Source organism: Miniopterus schreibersii, assembly GCF_964146895.1.
Source record: "Miniopterus schreibersii genome assembly, chromosome: 8".
NCBI lineage: Eukaryota > Metazoa > Chordata > Mammalia > Chiroptera > Miniopteridae > Miniopterus > Miniopterus schreibersii.
The window spans coordinates 17,699,115-17,723,745 of record NC_138109.1 but is presented as its reverse complement, the minus strand read 5'-3'; the positions used below and the strand labels follow the sequence as shown (position 1 = coordinate 17,723,745).

Here is a 24,631-nt window from a genome sequence, read left to right as displayed (position 1 = left end):
AAACAAATATTTGAAAATTATACTTACATGAAAAAGATTATGACAAATATGTGGGTACCTTCATTAGTCAAAATTGAAGGAAAAATAAACAGGGAGTTAGTAGACCTGGGCTCTTGTCTTTGATCTGCCCGACATTTTGACTTCTCTGGATCCCAAACATCTTTTATTTTATTTTTTTTTAAAGGTCAGAGTAGTTGATTTCGTAAGTTTCTTCTAGCTTTAAAATTCCTTGACTGTCCCTAGCCGGTTTGCCTCAGTGATTAGAGAATTTGGCCCACTGACTGAAGGGTCCCGGGTTTGATTCTGGCCAAGAGCACGTGCCTCATTTGCAGGCTCAGTTCCTGCCCCCATCAGGGAGAATGTGGGAGGCAACCAATCAATGTGTCTCTCTCATATCCATGTTTCTCTCTTTCTCCCTTCCTCCTCCCTCCCCCCCCCCCCTTCCTTCCACTCTCTGAAAAGCAATGGAAAAAATATCCTTGGGTGAGGATTAAAAAAAAAAAATTCCTTGACTTTGCAAGGAGTACTCTATGAAATGTGCAATCTAAGGTAGCTGTGTTTTGGAGTTACAGTTAGAATTATGAGTTAGGAAGAGTGGTGGTTTGTATTTTTGTTTTTCTCAGTTTGAGTATAGAAGTTTTGTGTTCTTACTGTAGTGCAGGGGTAGGGAACATCAGGCCTGCGAAATCATTTGGTCTGGCCCTGCCAAGGCAACCGCAAGTGGGACTTGAAAGTCAATAAATTTGGGAGCTTTTTTCAAAGCTAATTTTTAAGTTGATAATTTTGTATGGCCCGTGTATGATGTTGTAAATATCCAAATGGCCCTTGGCAGAAAAAAGGTTCCCCACCCCTGCAGTGGGTAAGTCATTCTGCTGAGTTACTGAAGTTCTTAGAACGCCATTTTGAATTTCTTATGTCTTTCATATTTTAGGAATGTTGTAGTTTTGTGCTTGTGTCCATGGTGATAACATCACATATATGTAACTTACAAAATAAAATACCATAAGAGTCATAAAAAGAAGACTTGAGGATAGATGAATAGGCTTGAAAGTTTGTAAGCCCAGGTTCTTTTTAATCTATATTTCAGTCTCTTCTGAAAATGGTCCTATCTTTTCATGTCTTTTTCTGTCTGATCACATTTATCTTTTTTAGAAACTTCTAATTAAGCATTTATTGGGGGCTTAAGAAAGAGGCAAGTGAAAGAACTTGACTCGATCCCTGTTTCCAGAGGAAATTATGATTATGTTGACACTGACTGAGCCAGCTATAAAGATTACTGTGTTTCAAAACAGCAGGCCTAAAATAATGTTAAAATTCTACCACTTCTCTTGCCTTGTTTTTGGTAGGGATTAATATTTGGGCAGGAGAACGCTGTGTGAATCGAACTTTAAATGCTTTTGTACTTCAGAGGTAGTGGTGTGAGAAATAGTAAAAAGGTAAACTGGACTAGAAAATGAGAGGTTGGGTTTTACACATTGGTTGTCTCAGCTGACATTATGTTACATTGGGAAAAACGTGGAACTAACAGAAAACTTGGTTTAGAATTTGGGCTCAGCTAACTCATTCACCTTAGACAAGTCACTTCACTTTTCTGATCTTCTTTCCTCATTCCTCATAGGTAGTAACAACTACTCAGAGTTGTGAGGAAAAGAAGATAATTTTTTGAAAGAAGTGCTTTATGGACTAGTATCCTAATTGGGGGCCAATGCATATATTTTGGATAGAAAGAATTAAATCCTCAAAGTGGAATTTTGGTAAATATCCTCCATCCATGTATAGATTTATCTTATTTTAAGCAAAGAGTGTATGTGAAAGACTTAACCATCAAAGCAGAAAAAGGAGATCATTGTGAACTTTGTGAGGAGTCCATGGAGGGAAAATTTCTTTAAGGATCTTTTAATCATTTAAAAATGACTTGAGGCCCTGGCTGGTGTCGCTCGGTTATGCCTTGTCCCATACGCCAAACGGTCATAGGTTCAATTCCCAGTCAGGGCACCTGCCCAGGTTGTGGCTTGGTCCCCAGTAGGTGGTGTGCAGGAGGCAGCCCATTGATGTTTCTCTTCCTCTCCCTTCCTCTCTCTCTAAAATCAATAAAAACATATGACTTGAGTTAAAAATAATCTTGTTAGCGCAGAAACTTTGTTTCTTGGATCCTGTTTTGAAAAACACACACACATACTTGACTTTTGAATCCCTGGTTCTTAAGACTCTTGGTATACACTTTTATCCTATTCTTTATAGATGGCAGTAATTTAAAATTGGTGACATTTCAGATGTCTTTAGGCTCATAAAGAATGTTCTTGACTTTGAGCATTGTGTTTACGATGCTATCAACCTCCAGTTCATTTTACTTATGCTTTTCTCTTTCAGGTTTTTCGTTGGAATATACGTTGCACATTTATGGCGATTCTGAGCGTGAGGGCAGACTTCTGCCAGGCTCAGCACAGCGTTTTTGCTGACAAGTGAGCTTGGGGGGTTCTATGTGCCATAATTAACATTGCCTTGAAGACTCTGGACACCGAGACTGGCCTCAGAAATAGTTGGCTTTTTTTTTTTTTATTGCAAGCATATTTCTTTTAATGACTCCAGTAAAATTAAGCATCAAGTAAATAAAAGTGGAAAGTGATCTACACTTTTAACTTGTTTCACTAGTGCCTAAATGTAGTAAAGGCTGCTTAAGTTTTGTATGTAGTTGGATGTTTTTGGAGTCCGAAGGTATCCATCTACAGACATTGAGGCCCAAGTTGAATTTGGATTCAAGTGGATTCTGAATACTTCTGCTTATCTTGAAGAGAGAAGCTTCTTAAAGAATAAACACGTTGAATAGAGAAAACACTGATTGATAATAGGCATTTTAGTGGTCTTTTTTAATGTTTTCTGCTGTGAAACATTTCAGGATTTATTGATTTTTTTTGTTTTCATTTTCCCCATCACACTCACACACGCACGCTCACACTTTTTATTTGCCATAATGAACCGTCCAGCCCCTGTGGAGATCTCCTATGAGAACATGCGTTTTCTGATAACTCACAACCCTACCAATGCTACCCTCAACAAGTTCACAGAGGTAAGATTGTAGCATGGTGTACTTTTTGGATTGATATATAGGTAAAATCCCATTAAAAATTAACACCATATAAACTCATCACAAAGCTATTTATTTTCGTGATTGGCATATGAATGGTCATCCCATCCTATCTTTTTTTGAAATGGGTTGGATTAGTTATAACAGATTTTTAAAAGAACATTTATGGAATTTGGGATTATCTAGTACTATGTTTTTCTTATACCCTTTCTACATTATTAGCAGTTCTTTGATCATACTTTCAAAAATAAAAATATTTATTGAACACTTTGTACCCAGCATTACAATAAGCAATTTTATTCAGTATATCATTTATTCCTTGTAATAACTGTGAGATATAGGTACTCTTATTATCTCCCTCTTACAAATGAGGAAACTGAAAGTCAGAGCAATTTAATAATTTGCCTGAAGGCACACAGATGTGATAGAACTGTCTCTGACACTAAAACCCTTGTCTACCTCAAATATTCTACCTTAAATATTCTAACCACTTTTGATGAAGTTCATTTCAATGGGGTTTTATTTGTATTTTGAAATTCCTGATTTAATATAATACTTAACTTTCCTGAACATGTTTTATAAGAAGGCTTTTTTTGTGAAAAATAAAGTCCTTTAGCAATTAAAATAACTTCAGATAACCGAATGATGGACATTTCTTGTAGGATATTACTGTTCCTGCTTATTTATACTTAATAAGTCCTGAGCTTCTTAACTTTGTGTGCAGTGTACAAGTTGATTTTAGGCTTGTGTGTCCTTAGGTTGTTCAGTCACCTTTAAGCCTGGCTGAATTATGAGATACTATTTTCAGCCTGTGGATTCCTTGGCCATAGATTCCAAAAGTGGCAGAAGTCACTGTCGTCTTGCAACTATAAAAACATGGTGGTGCCTTGAAGATAGGTAGTCACTGGATTAGGCATTATTGTAGGAAAGTTTTTAAAGGAGCAAGGCTTCGGGCTATAATTATTTGTTAATTGGCTTTGTAATATAATACCACTTTTTAATCTTAATTTCAAAATAACTTTTGTTTCCTTAAATTAAAAAAAGCAATGTGTTTACCAAATAAAAGTCAGAAGATACAGATAAGCAAAGGACACTTTAAAAATACTTAACTGTTAATACTTGGCCTCTAGATGTTTTTTCTCTTCATACACATACTTATAAATATACATATAGATAGGATCACACTGCATATTTAAAAAAAAAAAATCTTCCCCCAACCTCCTTAGTACTATTTTTATAGCTGTTACAGTATTCTGTATGGATGGCGCATACTTTCTTTAACCAATCCCATTTGGACCATTAATGTTTCCAGGTTTTTACCTTTCCAAACAGTGCTGAACATGCTGGCACCTAAATCTTTGTGTATATCTTGAATTATTTCGTTAGTAAAAATTCCCAGAAGTAGAACTTCTAGGTCAAAGTATATGTGTTCTTTTAAATTTTCTGTGTTATGCTACTAAATTGCCCTTTATAAAGCTGAGTCTTACTGACATTTCTACTGAGAGTGCAAGAGTGCCCATTATATGTTGGCATAATGAGAATGATGTTGATTTTTGTTGAAGAATGATGTCTCATTGTTTTAAAGTAGTACATTTTTAAAGCTTTGGTTGCAGATTCTAAAAGCAAATTCCCTTATATTTGTTTTTCTTTAAAGGAACTTAAGAAGTATGGAGTGACAACTTTGGTTCGAGTTTGTGATGCTACGTATGATAAAGCTCCAGTTGAAAAAGAAGGAATCCACGTTCTAGTGAGTGTGTAGTGTTTTAATTTTTTATTACAAACAAGTTGCACCTTTCAGACATAGATATTTATAAAATTTGGCACTCAGTAGTTTTGCTTTTTGAACTTACACTACGAGAATACAGTATTCATAGCAACCTTTAAATTCTTTTGGATTGGCAGTTTTGGTCATTTGTGCCCTTAAAGTGTACACTTGCAGGGTATTTTCAATAAGTAGTAAAATTTAGCCTGGCCAGCGTGGCTCAGTAGTTGAGCATCAACCTAGGATCCAGGAGATTGCAGTTCGATTCCTGGTCAGGGCACATGCCCGAGTTGTGGGCTCCGTCTCCATTCAGGGGCGTGCAGGAGGTAGCTGATCAGACTCTCATCATTGATGTTTCTACCTCTCTCTCTCCCTCTCCCTTCCTCTCTCTGAAATCAATAAAGATATATATTTTTTAAAAAGGTAAAATTTAGTAAACAATTATTTTAGGAAAATAGAAATTTGCACTTTATTTTTTCTAGGAAATTAATACAATAGTTGGCTTTTGTTTGTAGGCTACCAGTTTAAATCTAACTGCAAGTAATTTTCATTAGACATTCTTACGTCACATGGAAATATTCTCTCTTACTTTGCAAGTACAAATTAGTTACTTAATATTTTGTAGTTAACTTGTAGGGGACAAACAGGTGGGAGAAGAGGATAAGAAGGGAGAAGGGGAAGGCATCTTGCTCCATAGTTATCATCATAGTTTCTGATACTTTTTTAGGTTTCTAAGAAGCTTTTGTATGATTAGATTTTCATAGTTCAGTTTGAACAAAAAGTGATTGGTATTATTTTAAAATAAAATCCTCCCTAGCCTCTGTATATGCTGTTTTATTTTAGAAAACAAGAGCCTCATATTAGGTACAATTTTATACCTTTTTCCTTAGGTAGTTGTCTAAATTACAGGAGCATGTCATGAAATGACCTTGTAGCCTTAGGTGTTTTAGAGCTATTTGATTTGATTGTGGGAAGGCAGTGAAGTAGGATGAAAACTGGAGACTTTTTAAAGTACTCAGTGAGGAAGAAAATAATAAAGAAGACATTGGTGCAAGGTTATATTCCTACTTTTTATTGAGAGGTAGTTCTGTAGTCTTTATTGCAATTGGTCAGTAGCTGGGAAGGCTGTTCGTGCAAACAAAATAAATGTCCTGTTGGTAAGGCAGTCATCTTCTATCTGACCCATAAAGTTTCCTCACTTTCATTTTGGTGGAAATAGAAGAATAAATAGCCAAGCATTATGTTTTTAAACCATACTGTGTATTCAAATGTATTTGAATAGAATGGTATGGTAGTAATTTGCTTGCATTCTCATTTTTAAATCACTTTAAGTTTGGTCTGGAAATCACTGGGGATAAGTATAAACATTTGTAAAATGTAGCCTTGTGTTTAAAAAACACACAAAAACCCAAAAATTTAACTTCTGGTGTAGCCCTGTGTTTAAACAAAACAAAATGTTAACTTCTGAAGCTAGACTGAATTACAAGTTTTTTTCCGTGTGAATACAGTGGTCCCCCCTTAATCTGCGGTTTTGCTTTCCACAGTTTCAATTACCTTGAGGGGTCAACTGTGGTCTTAAATTCTTAAATGGAAAATTCCAGAAATAAACAGTTGATAAATTTTAAATTGTGTGCCGTTCTGAGTAGAGTGATGAAATCTCACTTTGTCCCACCCAGGACCTGAATCCTTCCTTTTTCAGCATATTTACGCTGTATATGCTGCCTACTGTTAGTCACTTAGTAGCCACCTCAGTTATCAGACTGACTGTCATGGTATTGCAGTGCTTGTGTTCCGATAACCCTTATTTTACTTAAAGTGGCCCCAAAGTGCAAGAGTAGTGATACTGGCAATTCAGATATGCCAAAGGGAAGTCTGAAAGTGTTTCCTTTAAGTGAAAATGTGAAAGTTCTCGACTTAATAAGGAAAGAAAAAAAGCATGCTGAGGTTGTTATGGTCACAGTAGGAATGAGTCTTCTATCTGTGAAGTTGTGAAGAAGGAAAAAGAAATTTGTGCAGGTTTTGCTTTTGCACCTCAGACTGCAAAAGTTACAGCCACAGTGCATGATAAGTGCTTAGTTAAAATGGAAATGGCATTAAATTTGTGCATGGAAGACATGAACAGAAAACATATTCCAATTGATGGCAAAATGTTGCATTGGAAAGCATTAAGCCTATATGAACACTTCAGCAAGGGATCCCCTGAAACAAGTAACACCAAACAAGTAAGAGATGGTTACACAGATTCAGGAATAGATTTGGACTGAAAAATGTAAAAATTGCTAGAGAGATACCATATTTACATAACTTTTATTACAGTATATTGTTTTAATTGTTCTATTTTATTATGAGTTATTGGTAATCTCTTACTGTGCCTAATTTATAAATTAAACTTTAACATAGGTTTGTATGTACAGGATAAAACGTATATATAGGGTTCTGCACTATCTGCAGTTTCAGGCATCCACTGAGAGTCTTGGAACATATCCCCTGTGGATAAGGGAGAGCTACTGTATGTTCTCCAGTAGATAGATAAAAAATACGTTTGTTTTGATAGATGGCAGGGTGAGAAAATGGATTGACTGTAGTCTGTTTGACCCAGTAATGTTTATGAACACCTTTATGAAATAGAAATGAACTAAAGAACTTGAAGTAGTTTGTAGAAAATGCCGATAGGTCTGGGATTTATTCCAGGCCTTTAAATCTAGGCTTTTGTTTTAAATAGCTATGATTAGATGATAACTTAAGCTTGAAAAAACAAGGGCACTTAAAATTAAGTTTGAAATTTCTTTCCTTTTCCCAGACAGATTTTAAGATGGACTGTTAATTTACTTTTGCTAGGTGAAGAGGGTTTGGGACACTGTATGAGAGAATATCCCCAAAATAAGACCCTTCATTCCTTTGACCAGTACTCTTACAAATCAGAGGCACATTGAAAAAGACTAATAATGGTGGTTTCAGCTATGTCAATTTAATGTTCAGATGCTTCTAAATTATTACTTTAATGATTGTTTTAAATAGAAACTGCTTATATAAGTAAGTGAAGCATTTTTGTGTTATTGTTTCTTAACTAGGTGCATTTTAGGGAGTATTAGAAGACGTAAACTCGACTAAAGTACTTACTGGTTTTACTGCTATTTACAGTTAAACTGTGGTTACATTTATAATAATGATATGGACAGCCCTTTAATTATGGGGTGTAGTTGACAAATCAAACATAATGTACTGTCATGGCTGATGAGCTACATGAAGGGCTTTAGTGGTGCCAATAATGAATGCAGAATCAATTTAATGCTCTGTCACTTTTTTCTTTTTCCTTCTCTAGTATCTTAAAGTGTCCTTATCCAATTTCATCAGAATAGTCTTTTGTTTAAAAACAATTCCCTGTGTTTTTACATTTCTGTCCTTGAAGCTAGATAGAAAAGAGGGTATGTAAAATGTGAATCCACTTTCCCCTTTCTTTAAAGCTGATTTGTGTTAGTTTCTTTGGACCTCTTGCAAAGTAGCAAGGAAGATAAACACCTACCTATTTTTTAATTAAGACCAACCTATGTGCAAGGGTTGGTCTTAATTAAAAAACAGCCCAATTTGATGAATATAAAGAGAGAAAGGGATACTTGAGAGAAAGGTCTCGTTTGCTCACCCTATTATGTGGCACTGTGCTTGTTCAATGAGATAAGCATAATTTAGGCACAGCTTTAAAAATATTTGCTACTTGACTTTTTAAAAATATATTTATAAGCCCAAAGATGATAGTATGTTTCTGTGTTATGGTGTGCTATTGGAGGTTTCTTATCAGAGAGCCTTTCTCTATTCTTCTTCTTTTTTTTTTTTTTAAATATATCTTATTGATTTCAGAGAGAGGAAAGGAGAGGGAGAGAGAGAGATAGAAACATCAATGATAAGAGAGTCATTGATCAAGCCCACAACCCGGGCATGTGCCCTGACCGGGAATAGAACCCTGATCGCCTGGATCCTAGGTCGACGCTCAACCGCTGAGCCACGCCCGGCCGGGCGAGAGCCTTTCTCTAAAGAAAAGACATTATATCTTAGAACTATTTGGGAGATAATCCTCACAAATATTTGTAGAGACCAGTAATCTTACCAGTTGTTGGTATACTTCTTTGCCATAGTGGACTTTTTGTTTTGTTTTGTTAATCCTCACCTGAGGATATTTTTTGCATTGCTTTTCAGAGAAAGTGAGAGGGAAGATGGGGGGAGGGAGGGAGGGAGAGAGAGAGAGAGACATATGTGTGAGAGAGGCACATTGACTCATTGCCTCCCCCACATGCCCCGTCGAGGGGGCAGGAAGCGAACCCACAACTTAGGTATGTGCCCTTGACCTGAAATTGAATCCTTGACCCTTTGGTGCATGGGCCTACCACTGACCTACAAAAGCCAAGGGCACCGGAATAGATTTTTAAACCATATGGACAAGTGTTGTATCTTCTCTTACTTTGTCTTGGCTTTAAACACAGTTTTCTCTATGTTTACGGATCTATTTAGATAAAATAGTTGAGGAACACCAATTTCTTATCACTTTGATAAGAGATTTCCATAAGATAAAATTAGACTCTGACTACACTTCATTGAGGAAGGCTAAGTTATTTGACACACTTGAATTTCGATCTTGGATCATTTTCAGGAGTGGCCAGAATCCTGTTATTAAGAATAGGTATAGCCCGGCTGGGCGTGGCTCAGTGGTTGAGTGTCGACCTAGGATCCAGGCGATCAGGGTTCAATTCTCGGTCAGAGTACATGCCTGGGTTGCAGGCTCCATCCCCAGTTGGGGACGGGCAGGAGGCAGCCTATCAGTGATTCTCTCATCATTGATGTTTCTATCTCTCTATCCCTGTCCTTTCCTCTCTCTGAAATCAATAAAGATATATTTTTTAAAAAAAGAGTAGGTATATATGGTATAGTTAGTTCAATTAGGCCTGCCCTGTGTACTGTGCAGCTATTCTGCATTGGGATGTTAATCCTGGAAACAATACCAATTTAATGTAAAGTATTTTTTTTCTTTCCAGGATTGGCCATTTGATGATGGCGCACCACCCCCTAATCAGATAGTGGATGATTGGCTAAACCTACTAAAAACCAAATTTCGTGAAGAGCCAGGTTGCTGTGTTGCAGTGCATTGTGTTGCAGGATTGGGAAGGTAAGTTCTTACCCTTTCGTCTGTGTATTCATTATCAGATATTTCACTTGGGTAGAAATTTGCATTTGTTACACTAAATATTAAATTGCTTGAAAGGAAAGGAAATAAGAGCAAAAGCTGGTATATGATTTCTCAGAGCTGCTTTTTGTGTTTCATTGGTTGTCTGATTCTGATACCATACTAGATATATGGGTGATGGCTCAGTTGTTTTGAAACTGACTTAATGTAATTATCTTATCTTTGAGCTAAAAATACAGTCTTAATTCAGTATGTTTTCTTTTTCCCCCCATTTCAAGTAGCCAAAGGTTCAGGTCTTTGAAATAGGCAACAAAATTTTAAAAATCTGTACATGGTTAATTTTGGATTGAGATATATGGGAAGTTAATAGGTGGAAAGCAGATGACTGAGCTTTAAACTCCTAAAAGGAGATATGTTGGAGAACAAAAATTAACTTTGATTTTTTTTTAAAACCTTTTTCTTCAAGCATTGCATGGAATGGTGTTACAACACTCTCATCAACAGCAGGTTAAATGTCAATTTATGATGTGTACTTTGACTCAAAACATTAGTGCAGGCAGTGGTGACTCAGACTCTTACTTCTCCTTAGCCCTTTTGTATGCTGTTTTCCTTTTTTATAGTTTAGTAAAGTTTCTAAGTTTCAGCCATTATCTTGAGGGGCAAAGGTGGTAGTGTTACTAATTTGACTTGGGTCAATTTAGGTTAGTCCAAAGTCAGTGCCCTGAATTGGACTTTTTAAAAAACTTCATTTCCTTTGAGACATTAAAAAATATATTTATATAGAGGCTGCTCCTAATTACCAATTCTCTGACACTCTCTCCTAGCTTACGAAAAGGATATTGTTGAATTCTAGCATCTTTTTAGTATTTGATAAGGAAATATATTAAAATCCATTTGTAACAAAAATTGGGGACAATTTTTGGTAACATGTAATCTGGATTTTAAAAAAATCCTTCAATTCCAAAGATGTGTGGATATTTATAAATGAGTTTCTCTTTGCAGGGCACCTGTGCTGGTTGCACTTGCTTTGATTGAATGTGGAATGAAGTATGAAGATGCAGTTCAGTTTATAAGACAGTGAGTATGAAGTTTTATGTTCAGAAACACATGAAGCAAGATCATATAAGAGAGAGGAATTATGGAAAGTACCCATTATAGACTGGCATAATTTGCTGTTTTTGGTTTAAAATATTGTTTGTTTGAAGATATCAAAAAGAGCAAGTGATAAAAAGACTTGTAAGACTACTGGTTCCCAGATTTAAAGATTTTCTAGTTTAAGCAGCAAATGTGGACATTGTAGAATATATCCAGTATATAACTTGAATATCTAGGAATCTTTAAAATTAATAGCTAGGTAGAAGAATCTCAGTGGTCTTGTGTCTCTCTTAATGGATGTCCAAAATACCTTTAATATGCAACTGTCTATAACCCAGAGGCAAACCAGAATCTATAGAGAAGAAGTTAATCACCTGGGACTCATAAGTGACCTGCTGAGGCATAAAGTCAGGATGGTAGTTCCCAGGCAGAATCTTGGCCTCAGTCTCCAGTGATGGGCCTTGCTGTTTTGCTGTCCAGAATTCTTTGGCATTTATTTTCTTAGCCTTTCCCTCTTTTCTTTAAAAAAGAGGAGAAAAGGAAAAAAAAGGCTATTAATGACAGGGCATGAAATGAATGGTAGCAGCTCTAGGAAGGTAACATCTTTCAAGGAATGCTGTCTGCGCCTGCTGCTTCATATAAATACTCGCTACCAGTTCTAATCTGAAGAATATGTTAATCTAGAGTATAGTCAGATGTCTCTGGATAAATCTTATTTTTATTAAACAATAGACTAATCAGAGTCAGCAAAGAAACTTTGTCTATTCTTGGAAAGTTCGTATTTAAACTTAAGAAATGATGTTGTATGGGAAATACGTTGATTTTTGGCTTTGTGGCGTTAGAGTGGCTTTGGGCCGTAAATAATGCATTTCAGTGAATTAGTTCTTTTTTTATATAATAAAGTTTGCCATTCTTGTATTTTCAGAAAAAGAAGGGGAGCATTCAATTCCAAACAGCTGCTTTACCTGGAGAAATACCGACCTAAGATGCGATTACGCTTCAGAGATACCAATGGGCATTGCTGTGTTCAGTAGAAAGAAACATAAACGAAGGCTGACTTGATTGTGGCATTTAGAGGGAACTCTTGGTACCTGGAAATGTGAATCTGGAATCTTGACTGTGTCATCAAAGTAGTGATGGATTCAGTACTCCTCAACCACTCTCCTAATGATTGGAAAAAGCAAACAAACAAATCCCTCTATAACGTGAATAAAATGTTTAAGAAAAGAAAAAGAGAAAGAAAAAAGGGATTAATTCAGTGGAGAATGGTTTTGCTCTTAGTGTTGGAGTTTGAATTTCTGCCAGATTGAATTATTTCAGAATCTCCTGTCTTTTTTAACTTTTTCAAAATAGGTCTCCAAGGAAAACCAGCAGAACATTAGCCTGTGCAGAACCTTCTGTTTGGGGAGCGCACTCTTCCATTATGCTTGGCACATAGATGTATCTCCCTGTTGTGGAATTTCTTTTTTCTTTATTTGGGATTAGGGGGTGGGGGCTACAATTTTCCTCTCTCCTCTCCTTTTTCCTACTCCACTCTTCCTCCCGATACAAGTTGTAGATGGAATAGGAGAAGCCCTTGTTGCTGTAGATGTGCGTGCAGTCTGGCAGCCTTAAGCCCACCGGGGCACTTTTAGGGAAAAAAACACACAAAAAAAACCCACCAAAAACACCAAAAAAAAGAAAAAAAGAAAAAAAAGGCAGTGGCATATATATTATATGATCCAGGTGATTTTTAGTCTTTACTGATGATGGGGTATTCATGTTAGTTTCTTTTCTTGAAAACTATACATTAGGCACAGTAGCCAAGAGCCTTTTGTTTGGGTTTTTGTTTTGGTAAGTTAGTGGGGAAATGGCATTTTAAGAGGAGTCTCTTTTTTCAGACTTAGCTGAGAGTCAAATTCTTCTCTTTCCCAACCAATGAAGCTAAGTGGGTATTCCAGAAACTTGTTTTCTGAAGGGGAGTACTCCAGTCCATCACTAAAGATGTGTTCAGACAGAGTTAACACACTTTCTACACCTTGTAGAATTGTGGTCTGTAATGTAGCATTGCTCTGCTTTTCTGTCTAATGATACCAGAGAATACTGGTAGTTTAAAATTTTTATTTTAGGACTTATTTGTACTCTGAATTTTCAGGAACAGAGGAGTAGCAGCAAAGACACAATATTTTGGACTTGAGAAAATGCCTGTTATGAGTATTTTCCAAACTGCTCCCTATATGTACAGTTCAGTTTAACCACTGATTGCCTTGTTATTTTCTTACTAGGTTCTTTATGAGATAAAACCAACAATGCCTAGTGAGTATGTGTCCACAGGCCTAACAGGGTAGGAGAGAGACTTAGAACAGCCCAACCAGTAGCAAAAGGACTATGTTGCTAGTGAAATTGGTGTAGTATCATTTTTGCTGATTCTTTGTGGGGTTCAATGTGCTGATCTAGAAAACTGTTTTTCTGCTCTTTTGTGGAAGGCAGTTGTGACCAGGCTGTATCGACAAAGCAAGTTGAAGGACACCATCAGGGGCTCTTGCACTCTTCATTTAAATATTACACATTTCTTAGTGCTCTGCTTCTAAGAATCTGATTAAAGGTTTAGGGTCATCTGCTGGAATTTGCTATGCAGAGCCATAAACTTCCCGTTTTGTTAGGATCAGCTAGGCCAGTAGGAATGGACCGAGACCTTGTCACTGGTGATACCTCAGACATTCGCTGGCTGTGTGAATTGCCTATCTCCTATGCCAGAGTTGTTTTGCTCTTTAAATGAAAATCTGTAGATTGTCTCCTCCCCCATCCCAGAAAACAAAACAAAATAATGCTTTTTGGATTTTAAAGTGGATTTTAAAGTGGAAAATGATGGTACTATCCAAAATTCTTTATTTCAGAACATGACAATAGATTCTTTTAACATAGGCTTAAGATCAAAACAGAATGTTCTCTAAGCTCAGATGGACTGTCTATTGACTCCAAGGGTTTTGATCAGTATCATAACAAACCTTTTCCCTTTGACATGCTCTGATTTTTGTTGTTTGCGGGGAGAGACAGAGAAACAAGTGTGTTTGTGTGTGTGTGTGTATGTGCGTGTGTGCAGTGTCCGCCAGTATCAGTGCCTGCCTGAGTTAGGAAAATTACATTCCTGGTTCTGTATGAGGAGAAGGGTGTGTAAAGCAACATGAAACATTAGCCCTCATTTTGTTTTAAATTGTAGACTAATGTTAATTGTTCTCAGAACTGGATTTTCTTCTTCAAAATTAAGTTTTTTTATCTTTTGGATTTAATGAAGTATTGCTAGCTGAAGCCAGTTTGACATGATGAGAGAGATGTCAGACTGATGAAAGGTGTGCAGCCTGATTTAAAACCAAACCCTGAACCCTTTTAAAGAACAATAAACATATTTTACATGCTCTTTGTTTGTGCATTTGTTCACTGCAGGGTGAGTTTCATTTGTTTCCTTAGAAAACTTGGTATTCTCGAGGCCTCTTTTGAGTCCTGCTAATTACTGGAAGGAGGTGAAATAATTAGAGGTTGGGAAGTTCAAAGATTTCATTCCACCGAGGTGTTCAGTAAGGGCAAACTTACTGGGATACATCTACATCTTCTGGTTCAGTTCTTGGGCACAACACTCTAGGAATTCAGTATCTTGTCTCATTCCAAAGGACTTGTTTATACCCTAGGTTTTGATGAAGCATTGTAACTTTTTATTTGAACTCTATATATCATAGGATTGGAGGTGGGGAATTTCCCTTAAACCATCAGTAAGCAATTCACCCATCCATTCAGACAACAAACTTATGTGCTCAAGTACCAAGAAGGAAAAGACACTAATCCCACTTTGGAGGACCTGTCTAGAAGAGGAGTTAGCTATGTAAGACATAAACACAGTGAGTGATAACAGTACTGTGTGACTTAATTTATTGATCCTTTCACCTGTCTTTAATTTTCTACTTCATGTCCATTATCCAGTTTAGATTCAGTGTCCCATGGTTAGTTACAGTCACTTGGCTACACAGTTAAATTGCCTTGCCCCATCTCTTGCTTTATTATATGGATTTGCCTGGCTCATCTCCATTTTTGGTTAAGTTCAGTAAGCCACCTCTACACTTAGGCACTTGTGCAGCTGAACTTGCTGACTCTGTCTCTCTGAAGTCATGACCTGTGTGTTTATCGTAGACCTTTGTACCATCTGGCAATCCTACTACATTTCTCTATCTCATACTCTTTCACTCTCCTTGAAAGCTCTTACACTTTAACACCTTTCCCATCCTCAGACTCAGCTTATGACCTTTTTTAAAAAAAAAGTAGAAGTGAGAATTTCCACAGGCTCCTACCATCACATTGGCTTACTTATCTATATCTTTGCTTGTATGCTCTGCCTTTCCTGCACTCGTAGAGACTGTTGTCCTACTTAGGGCAAGCTCTTCTACTTTTACTAGATTCCATCCCTTACCTACTCAGTGGGCCCAGATTTAGCTATTCTCCCTTCTGTCCTGTTCATTTCCCTCTACTAGGTCATTCCTATGAGCCTATAAACATGCTATTATTCTATATTGAAAAAGATGTTTGACCCACATCCCTCCCTCCAGGTACTATCCCCTTCCTCTGCTCTTTGTAGCAAAACTCAGTTATCTTAACCCTGTTCATTCTACTTTCCTCTTTTGAACCCACTCCAGTTAGGATTTTGACTCCACTGAAATTGCCTAGTCACCAGAACCTCCATGGTACTTAATCCAGTGGTCAGTTCTCAGTCCTTAACCTTTTTTTGTGTGACACATAAGCATATGACAGTTGATGATTCATTTGTTCATTTACTGTGTTGGCAGAAGAATGCGTGCCTCTCCCCCAGATGTTCACATTTTTAATCCCGGGAACCTGTACTATGTTTTACATAGCAAAAGGGACTTTGTGGCTGTCACTGTGTTGAGGACCTTGAGGTGGGGAGATTATCCTGGGTTATGTGGGTGGGCCTGAGATAATTGCATGGATCCTTAAAAGCAGAGACTCTTGCCCTGCCAAGGTCAGGAGATGTGACTAGGGAAGGATGGTTGGAAAGATGCAGTGTTGCTGACTTTGGAAGATAGAGGAAGGGGGCCTCTAGAACCTGGAAAAATCAAGGAAATACTCTTCTCTAGAGCCTCCAGAAAGGAATTCAGCCTGCCAACACCTTGGTTTTAGTCCCAAGTGGGACTTAACACAGAACTGTAGGATAGTAAGCCACTAACAAAAAATGTGTACTAATACAGCAGCAATAGAAAACTAATACAGATTTTTGCTTTTTAAGATACCACACTTGAGTTTTTGCCTAGTTTAGCAGCCACGCTTCAGTTTGAGTTTCTGGTTCCTTGTTAGCTCCTCCACTTCTGCTCTATCTACTCGGACTCTATTTGCTGGACTCCGGACCCATTATCCAATGCCTACTTGACATCTCTCATGGATTTCTCATAGTTCAAAGTTGACTTCAGGCCTTCTATGAACACCTTATTTAAAATTGTCACCACCACACCACTGGCAGGTTCTGTTGCCCTGCTATGCTTTAGTTTTCTCCATAGCACCACCATTTCATACTTCTTAATAAAATTTTTTATTGAGTTTATTGGAATAACATTGGTTAGTAAAAGTTATATAGGTTTCAGGTGTACAACTTTTTAGCACACTGTATATTATACTTTGTGTTCACCGCCCAAGTCAAGTCTCCTTCCATCACCATTTATCCCCCCTCTACCCTCTTCTACTCCCCCCCCCTTTCTCTATGGTAGTCACCATACTGCTGTCTGTGTCTATGAATTTTTTTTCCTTTTTTCACCCAGCCCCCCAAACCCCCTCCCCTCTGACAGCTGTAAACCTGTTCTCTCAGTCTGTTTCTATTTTTTTTTGTTAATTTTGTTCATTAGATTCCATATGTAAGTGAAGTCATATGGTTCTTGTCTTTCTCTGTCACAGGCTTCTTATTGTCTCTCCCCATCAGAATAAGTTCCACAAGGGCACAGGTTTTTAGTTGTTTATAATGGTGCTTGACATGTAGGTGCTCAGTAAATATTGAATGAATGGGCTCTACTAGAGGCATAAATGATTGTACTGTGGAGGAGGGAGTAATTAAACCTATCCTGGAGCATGTTAGGAAGTTAGGAAGTTCCATGGTGATCATATTTGAGCTGTGCTTTGAAGTGTGAGGTAGGAAAGGTTGATGCACAGGGTAGCACTTCACATCCACAAGGATGGCTATAATAAAAAAATGGACAGTGACAAGTCTTGGTAAGGGTGTGGGGAAACGAATCCTTATACATTGCTGATGGCAATGTGGAGTGGTGGAGCTGCTTTTGAAAACAGTTTGTCAGTTTCTCAAAAAGTTAAATGTAGAATTGTCAGGTGACCCAGCAATTCCAGTATATCCAATATCCAACTTCTAATGTATACCTGAGAGAATTAAAAATGTTAGTGGTTGCCTGGGTGGGGGTGGGGATAGGGAGTGATTGTTAATGGATATGGGGTTTCTTTTTGGGGTGATAAAAATGTCCTGGTATTAGCGGTGATGGTTATACAATTGTGAATGTGCTAAATGTCACTGAATTGTACACTTAACAAGGTTGATGTAGGGGAAGTAAACTTTAGGCAGAAAAAATAAGACAAGTGGAAGTTGAAAGAGCAAGGTACACTGGGGAGAAGTGGCATGACTGGTCTCTGGAGGGTATGGATTTGTGCCAGGCAGGTTTGGACATCATTAGACTCTAGTCAGTGTACTAGACACTCCTCCCTTGTGCCTCCCTCCCTACCCCCAAGGCCACAGTTAATTGGGTCAGAGATAGACAACTGGCCCAAAGCTAACCAGTGGCCAGATTCTCAATTTCAACTCGGCGACTCTTGGATGTGAGGGGCCAGTAGGGCCAGTGGGCCAGTGCATGTGTTGAGTCACATGTGACATGAGTAAACAGGACGGAGGGAGGGGAATGGAGCAGCAGCCTAGGCAAGCAAAATGGAGAGACTATGGCCTGGGAGGAGGGGAGAAATACCTTGGTTCCAGCCAAATTCTGAGTTCCACTTTCCCACGGGGCCCAGGTGTAGGTTTCTCCTAGAGGCCTTTCAGTGGTCTCTGCCCCTCCCCTCGCCCCTTGTTTAAAGTAGTTGGAGTCCTTTTCTTAATAACCAATAGAACCTTGATTTGAAGGAATCATACAATTAGCATGTTAAGTGCTGTGACTGAAGTACCTGTAAGAGTGATGACTTACTTGGTATTTGAGCACGTGGCACATACTATATACTGTTCTAGGCACTGAGGATATAGTGGCAAGAAAAAGCAACTCTCTTCTTGAAGGGCTTAAATTCTAGTGGAAAATACAAATAAAAGTGGAAAAGAATGAACAGTTACAGCAATAGGCAATACACCTTCAGATAGTGAGTAGTGCTAAGACGATGGGAAGAAAGTAAGCCTGTAGGGGGCTAGTGATTGTGGTTGTATATGGAGTTAAGGCCAGGGAAGGTGTCTGAGGAAGAGGAAGGAGCCCACTTCGTGCAAATGCTATGTGAGGGTGGTGGAAGCCCTTCTAATCAGTATGCATAACAGCATGTGTAAATTTGAAAGAATGACTTGGCTTGCTCAGGGAACAGCAGTGTGGGTAGTATGGCTGGAGTGTGGTAGGAGTGAAGGTGAAATTTAGGCTGAGGCCAAATGGATTTGGTGTGGCCAGGAAGGTTGGGGTCATACCGCAAAGGGTATTATGTATCTTAGCAAGAAATTTGAAAGTTTATGTACTGTATATCAATTAGGAGGAAACATCAGAGTTAACTCTGGCTTATTCAAAATGTCTATGTCCAGGCACCACCAAGGCCATTCCGAATCAGGGTCTCGAGTTGGGAATGTGCTTTGGGCAATGGGGAAACATAGGAGCTACATGGTCAGATCTGTGTTCACACGGTTTATTCAAGAAGCTCCTTAAGTTAGATGCCATGCCTGTTATGCAAACTCAGTGCCTGATTTATGCTACGCATGCTGTAAGTATCAGTGGAATGAATGAGATTGAATTGGAGAGCAGACGCCGAGAGGCCATTTGTGGATGGCGGATTGATGAAGGCTTGCAGTAGTCCAGCGTAGAGGTGTTGGGGCCTCAACGAAGCGAGCAACGGAGGAATAGTTTAGACGACTATCTTCCCTTACAGCCACCAGAGCCCAAATTACATGAAAAGATGACCAGGATATCTGCATTCACACATCAAGGGGTTAATTTACCCCAACTGGGATATCTGGCCAGTGTGGGGAAAGATTTGTAAAACCGCCCCCCCCTTCCCCCGTTCCTCCCACAGATCACACAATGCAAATGAAAGCAATTAGAATATCTCACTGCTTGCAACCTTGCCAACTGCCCTGGAAGAGTTTACTGGTGGCAAGTGTGACCATGTGATGCCTCTGGCTCCTTTGCTGTTTGGGGGTCAGGGCTGTCAGGAAGATGGAGGAATAAGGGGCTAACACTAGCCAACATGTGCCGAGTAAGGCTGTGCTCAGAATTTTATTGCAATATTATCTCGTTTAATCTTCATAGGCTTCTACTCATTGCTAACCCCATTTTATAGAGGAGGAAACTGAGAAGTGAAATAACAAGCAGGTGGCAGGCTAGTGTTTGAATCTGGGCCCGTCTGATTCTACAGTTGGCACTTACCTGCTGGGCTGGAGGGCAATAGTAGAATGGAAAGGTGTTCCCTTCAGGATGTTGCTGTGGGTGTTTGCACACAGTAGGGGTCCCTGTTAATGGAGCTGCATCTCTATGTTAAGTGTGTGTGGGGGAGCGTATGTGTGCGTGTGTATAACAGCTCTGTCTAGTCAGTGGATTTAACTCGTGGAAACTGAATGTAATGGGTCCCACCAGTAACAAACCCGGGCATTTGAGCAGAGTGGTTTATGGTTTATAATTGGCTCCCTATTACTGTTGGCTGGTTCTCCCGCACATAGAGTATTACTCCAGGATTGGTGTTTGATTTAAGAAAATTTCAAATTGATTTTATCTTTAGTGCATTAATGTGTGGCCTAAATTCCAGCAGAGGCTTTCGGTAACCTGCCTGCACATGCTTCAGCGACCATAACCGGATCTGAGCTGGCGGTGATAAGCTTTTATTCAGCACAGATAAATCACTTCTGAAAACACTTTTCTACCTAAGGCCTGTGACTTATTTTTTTAGGGTAACTCAAGTGTAGGCCCCTTGAAATTGGAGTGTATTTTTTATATCATGCTAAAATACACAAATGGGAATTTGCTAACATGAGTAGATTTAATCTCTACCGTCCTGTTAGAACAGAATACATAAATATTCAAAGAATGGCGTGGAAATCAGCCTCATTTTCTAGGGTGCCCAACTGTAATGCGTTTTAAAATCAGGAAACAGGAAATGTGACCCCCCCCATGAAAATGTTATCAATGTAGCTGAGTACATGAAAAACTGGAGAATGTGCTGCAATTTCATAAATGTTTTTAGTGAAAATGCTTTTCAGCTCTAGGAGTGCAGAATAGACAGATCATTGCTGCATGAAAATACCAATTAATCATCTTCTAATGCTTTCATGCAAGTGATTATACTTGACTTTCATTTAGAGTTGCCATTAACACCTGGAACCTTAAGATTGATAACAGGTAAAATTTTAATGAATTGCATAAATAAAAGATTTGAATTTTAGGTGTTTAGATTAATGTATTGCACTTTTGTTCATTATACCGATCCTCTTGAAATCTAAAAATTGGAGGATGAGACGAAATAGAGAAGACAGCCTTTGAACTTCGCGATGTGTTTAGTAGGAGAAAAGGATGGCTCGGACATGCTAGACTCTGCAAGTGCTTTTTCTGCCTTTTGCAATAATTTACCCACGTGAGAGGCCTATATGTACTACAGAAGACTTTCAATTTTTTTTATTATTTAATGCCTTGAGGTGACACTGGTCTTTTTTTTTTTTTTTTTAATGATTTTCCTTGCTTTAAAAAATACTTTTTTTTTTTTTTTCCAGAATGAAATTAAAAACAGGGTTATTGTAGAAGTTTTGGGAAATACAGAGGAAGTCTAGAAAAAACCCTCACTGGCCTGCCACCCAGGGACAACTGCTATTAACATTATTAAGTATTCCTTTCACCTCCCCTTCTCACCTCCGGGTATAATTGCTGTTATAGAATTATGTATCTTGTCCTAACTGGTTTGGCTCAGTGGTTAGAACATTGGCCCTCGGACTGAAGGGTCCCGGGTTCAATTCCCAGTCAAGGGCACGTACCTTGGTTGCAGGTTCGATCCCTGGCCCTGGTTAGGGCATGTGCAGGAGGCAACCAATCAATGTGTCTCTCTCACATTGATGTTTCTCTCTCTCTCCCTTCTATTCTCTCTGAATAGCAATGGGGAAAAAAAAAAAAAAAAAAAAAAATATATATATATATATATATATATATATATATATATATATATATATATCTCCTCAGGTGAGGATTAAAAAGAAAAAAAAATTATATATCTTGCTGTTTCACTTACACAACACAACAATATTTACAATTTATTGAAAGTTTACCACATTCCAGGTACTGTGCTTAGTGTTTTAAGTGTACTGTCTTTTGAGTGGTGGGTGACATTATCTTCATTTTATGGATAGGACAGGAAAGCTCAGAAAGGGGTAAGTGGCTTGCCCAGTATCACATATCTAGTAAGTGAGTGCCGATCCAGACTTCTAACCTGAAATGTCTAACTCAGAAACTCTGATCATATCACTGTTCTGTGCTCCCCTTTATTCACTAAGGGGAAGCTATCATTATGAACTGAAACCAACTTGTCCCCTGAGGACACTGCTTTCTCTGTGGCCTCAGAAATGGAAGGCACTCATTGTCCCTTGACCCATATACCACAAAGGCCAGTGGGAGGTGAGGGGTCAGCTCTCCATGGCCACGGCCAGGCCATTGCTCTCCTGTCCTTGGGTGATACCAGCTTGAGACAGTTATCATCAGGATGTTACAGCCACTGCTCTTCATTGCTGCTGTCCTCTGCCACCCTCCCCATCACTCAGTGCATGTAGTTCCTTGGGCCTCGAAGGCCCACCCCTAGTCATCCTCTCTTCCTGGGCCAATTCAGTGCGTCTCCCAGACCCTCAGCACTGAAGGCCTTTCCCATCTTAACCCCAGTCACCCATTTCCATGGGCGTGAGACTGCTCTGCCTCTGATGTAGTCAGGAAGTTGAACACTGTTTGATTGTGTGTTTATACACTTATACATACCCATATATTAGTTTACTATGAATTTTACTGATATAAAGGATGAGTAGCATACAATTTAAAGATAATAAAATATGTGCTGCTCTTGTGTAAATTCTACATAGCCAGTTGATTCTCACAGAATGCTTTCGTTGATTTTTGCCAAACTCTCATATCCTAGCCAACTTACGGCTGCAATTCACAAACCCAACATAAATGTTGGTTGATGTTTTCCTTTATGGTAAAGACTCGAAAGTAAAACTATGAAGACTTAGGTTAGAACTTCACTCCTTTACCAATGAGCGACTTCTTTGCAGAATTGGATAATAGTTTTTGACTCCTGGAAGACTATTTCCGTAATGTTTTGGTGCTGTTTACAATGTAATGGCTATAGGCATGATACAGTTTTAAGTTTAAGATGCATTACTAACATTTTATCCGTTACTTTCTCAAGTGTGGACAATCAACAATAAATCAAACTCTGGTTTGTAGCATTTGCCAGTTTCCACGGTATGCATACTCCCCCCATGGCTAATCTCAAGCTATCAATTGACATCACTGAACATAAAGTTGGGAAGAGATGTGCAGTCGCACGCCGTTACAGTGTTCCCCCCATACGAAGACAATAAATAACAGCATAGGCGGGGGTGGGGGGAGGAGGAGGGGGGGGAGGAAGATAAATGGTGACTGGAGACTGGACTTGGAGTGCGGAACACACAACACAAATAGAGATGATATATTATAGAATCGTACACCTGGAACCTATATAATTTTATTAACCAATGTCGCCCCAATAAATTCAATAAAAAAATAATAATAAAAATAAAAAAGCATTAGAAAAAAATAATAGCATAGATAATAGTAATAATTAGGAAGTGATGAGTTTTAAGAACTTAGACCTTTGTCTTTAAACATAATTTATTTAACTGTAAGTTTCAAATAATGACTATTTAATCCCTCTGAAACTTTTAGGAGGATCTTTCCTTGCCTATCCCCGTCTTTGGGTGGTTTGCTGGCAATCTGTGGCATTCCTTGCCTTGCAGCTGCATCGCTCCAGTTTCTGCCTTCATCACATGGCACTCTCCCTGTGTCTCTATCTTACATGCCTGCCTTCTTACAAGGACACCAGTCATATTGGATTAGGGGGCCACCCTACTCCAGTATGACCTTATCTTAACTAATGACCCTATTTCCAAATAAGGTCACATTCTAAGGTACTGGGGGTTAGGTTTTAACATATCTGGGTTTTTTTGTTGGTGAGGGTGGGGAACACAGTCCAACTTGTAACAGCAGAAACTATGATATAGGGATTATGTCTGATCCCTGACCTTCTTACCTCCTCTCTCCCTACAGCCGCTGTCTTAGTTCATTCTGTCTTGTTACACCTCCTGACTCGACCCTAGTCTGGCCCCACCGTTGCTCATCCCATGTGGCTGTCAGAGTGATCTTTTTAAAACATACAGTAGATCGTGTCCCCTGCTTCTGGAGCGGAAGGCCCTTTGTGCTCCATCTTCTTCCAGCTTCTCTGCACTGAACCTTATACCACAGCCAAAGACTGACCGTAGTTCCCCGAGTGTGCCCTTCTCTTTCACAACCCCAGACAAGGCCATTCCCTCCGCCTTGCACACACCCGCACATTTCTTCACCTGTCTGGGAAAGACTCCCTGACACCCTTCCCACCCTTCTCCCGAGCTCCTTGGCGCCCTGTGTGCACCCTGAACATGGGACTTACTGAATTTATTGTTTTTCCTGCATCTTGCTGACAAGACAGAGTGCCCTGTGAGGACAGGGACTGCCTTTGGATCCCCTATTGTTAGTGTCATTTTTTATCTTTTCACTATTATAAATAGTGTGTAATGAATATCTTTATGTTTAAATACTTTCTAAATTTTAAAATGATTTCCTTAGACACAATAACAAAAAGATGAACAACTCACTTTAAAAAATGGACTAAAGATTGAATGACATTTCTCCAAAGACAGACAAATAGCCAATAAGCATGTGAAAAGGCGCTCATTGTCATTAGTCATTAGGAGGCTGCAAATCAAAATCACAATGAGATACCACTTCATACCCACTAGGATGGCCATAAAAAACCCAAACAAATGTTGGGAAGGTGTGGAGATAGAAAAATTGGGACATTGCTATTGGGAATGTAAAATGGTAAACGGTGCACCCACTGTGGAGAAAAGGTTTGGTAGTTTCTCTGTAACTTACACATAGAATTTCATATAACCTAGCACTACCCTTAGGTATATACTAAAAAAAAAAAAAATTGAAAATAGGTGTTCAAACAAAAATTTGTACACGAATGTCCATAGCAGCAC

The 24,631-nt window shown here is 38.7% G+C and overlaps 1 protein-coding gene across 1 annotated transcript in view; it reads left to right on the top strand.

Annotated features, from left to right (window-relative positions):
* Positions 1-14,512, top strand: part of PTP4A2 (protein tyrosine phosphatase 4A2) — a 29,652-nt gene extending 15,140 nt beyond the window's left edge. Inside the window, exons 2-6 of the mRNA XM_081145936.1 lie at positions 2,371-3,067; positions 4,740-4,832; positions 9,872-10,002; positions 11,023-11,097; positions 12,041-14,512. Coding sequence (XP_081002062.1) covers positions 2,972-3,067; positions 4,740-4,832; positions 9,872-10,002; positions 11,023-11,097; positions 12,041-12,149 — 504 coding nt within the window. The 5' untranslated portion in view covers positions 2,371-2,971 and the 3' untranslated portion in view covers positions 12,150-14,512. The remainder of the gene's footprint in view (positions 1-2,370; positions 3,068-4,739; positions 4,833-9,871; positions 10,003-11,022; positions 11,098-12,040) is intronic.
* Positions 14,513-24,631: the final 10,119 nt, after the last annotated feature.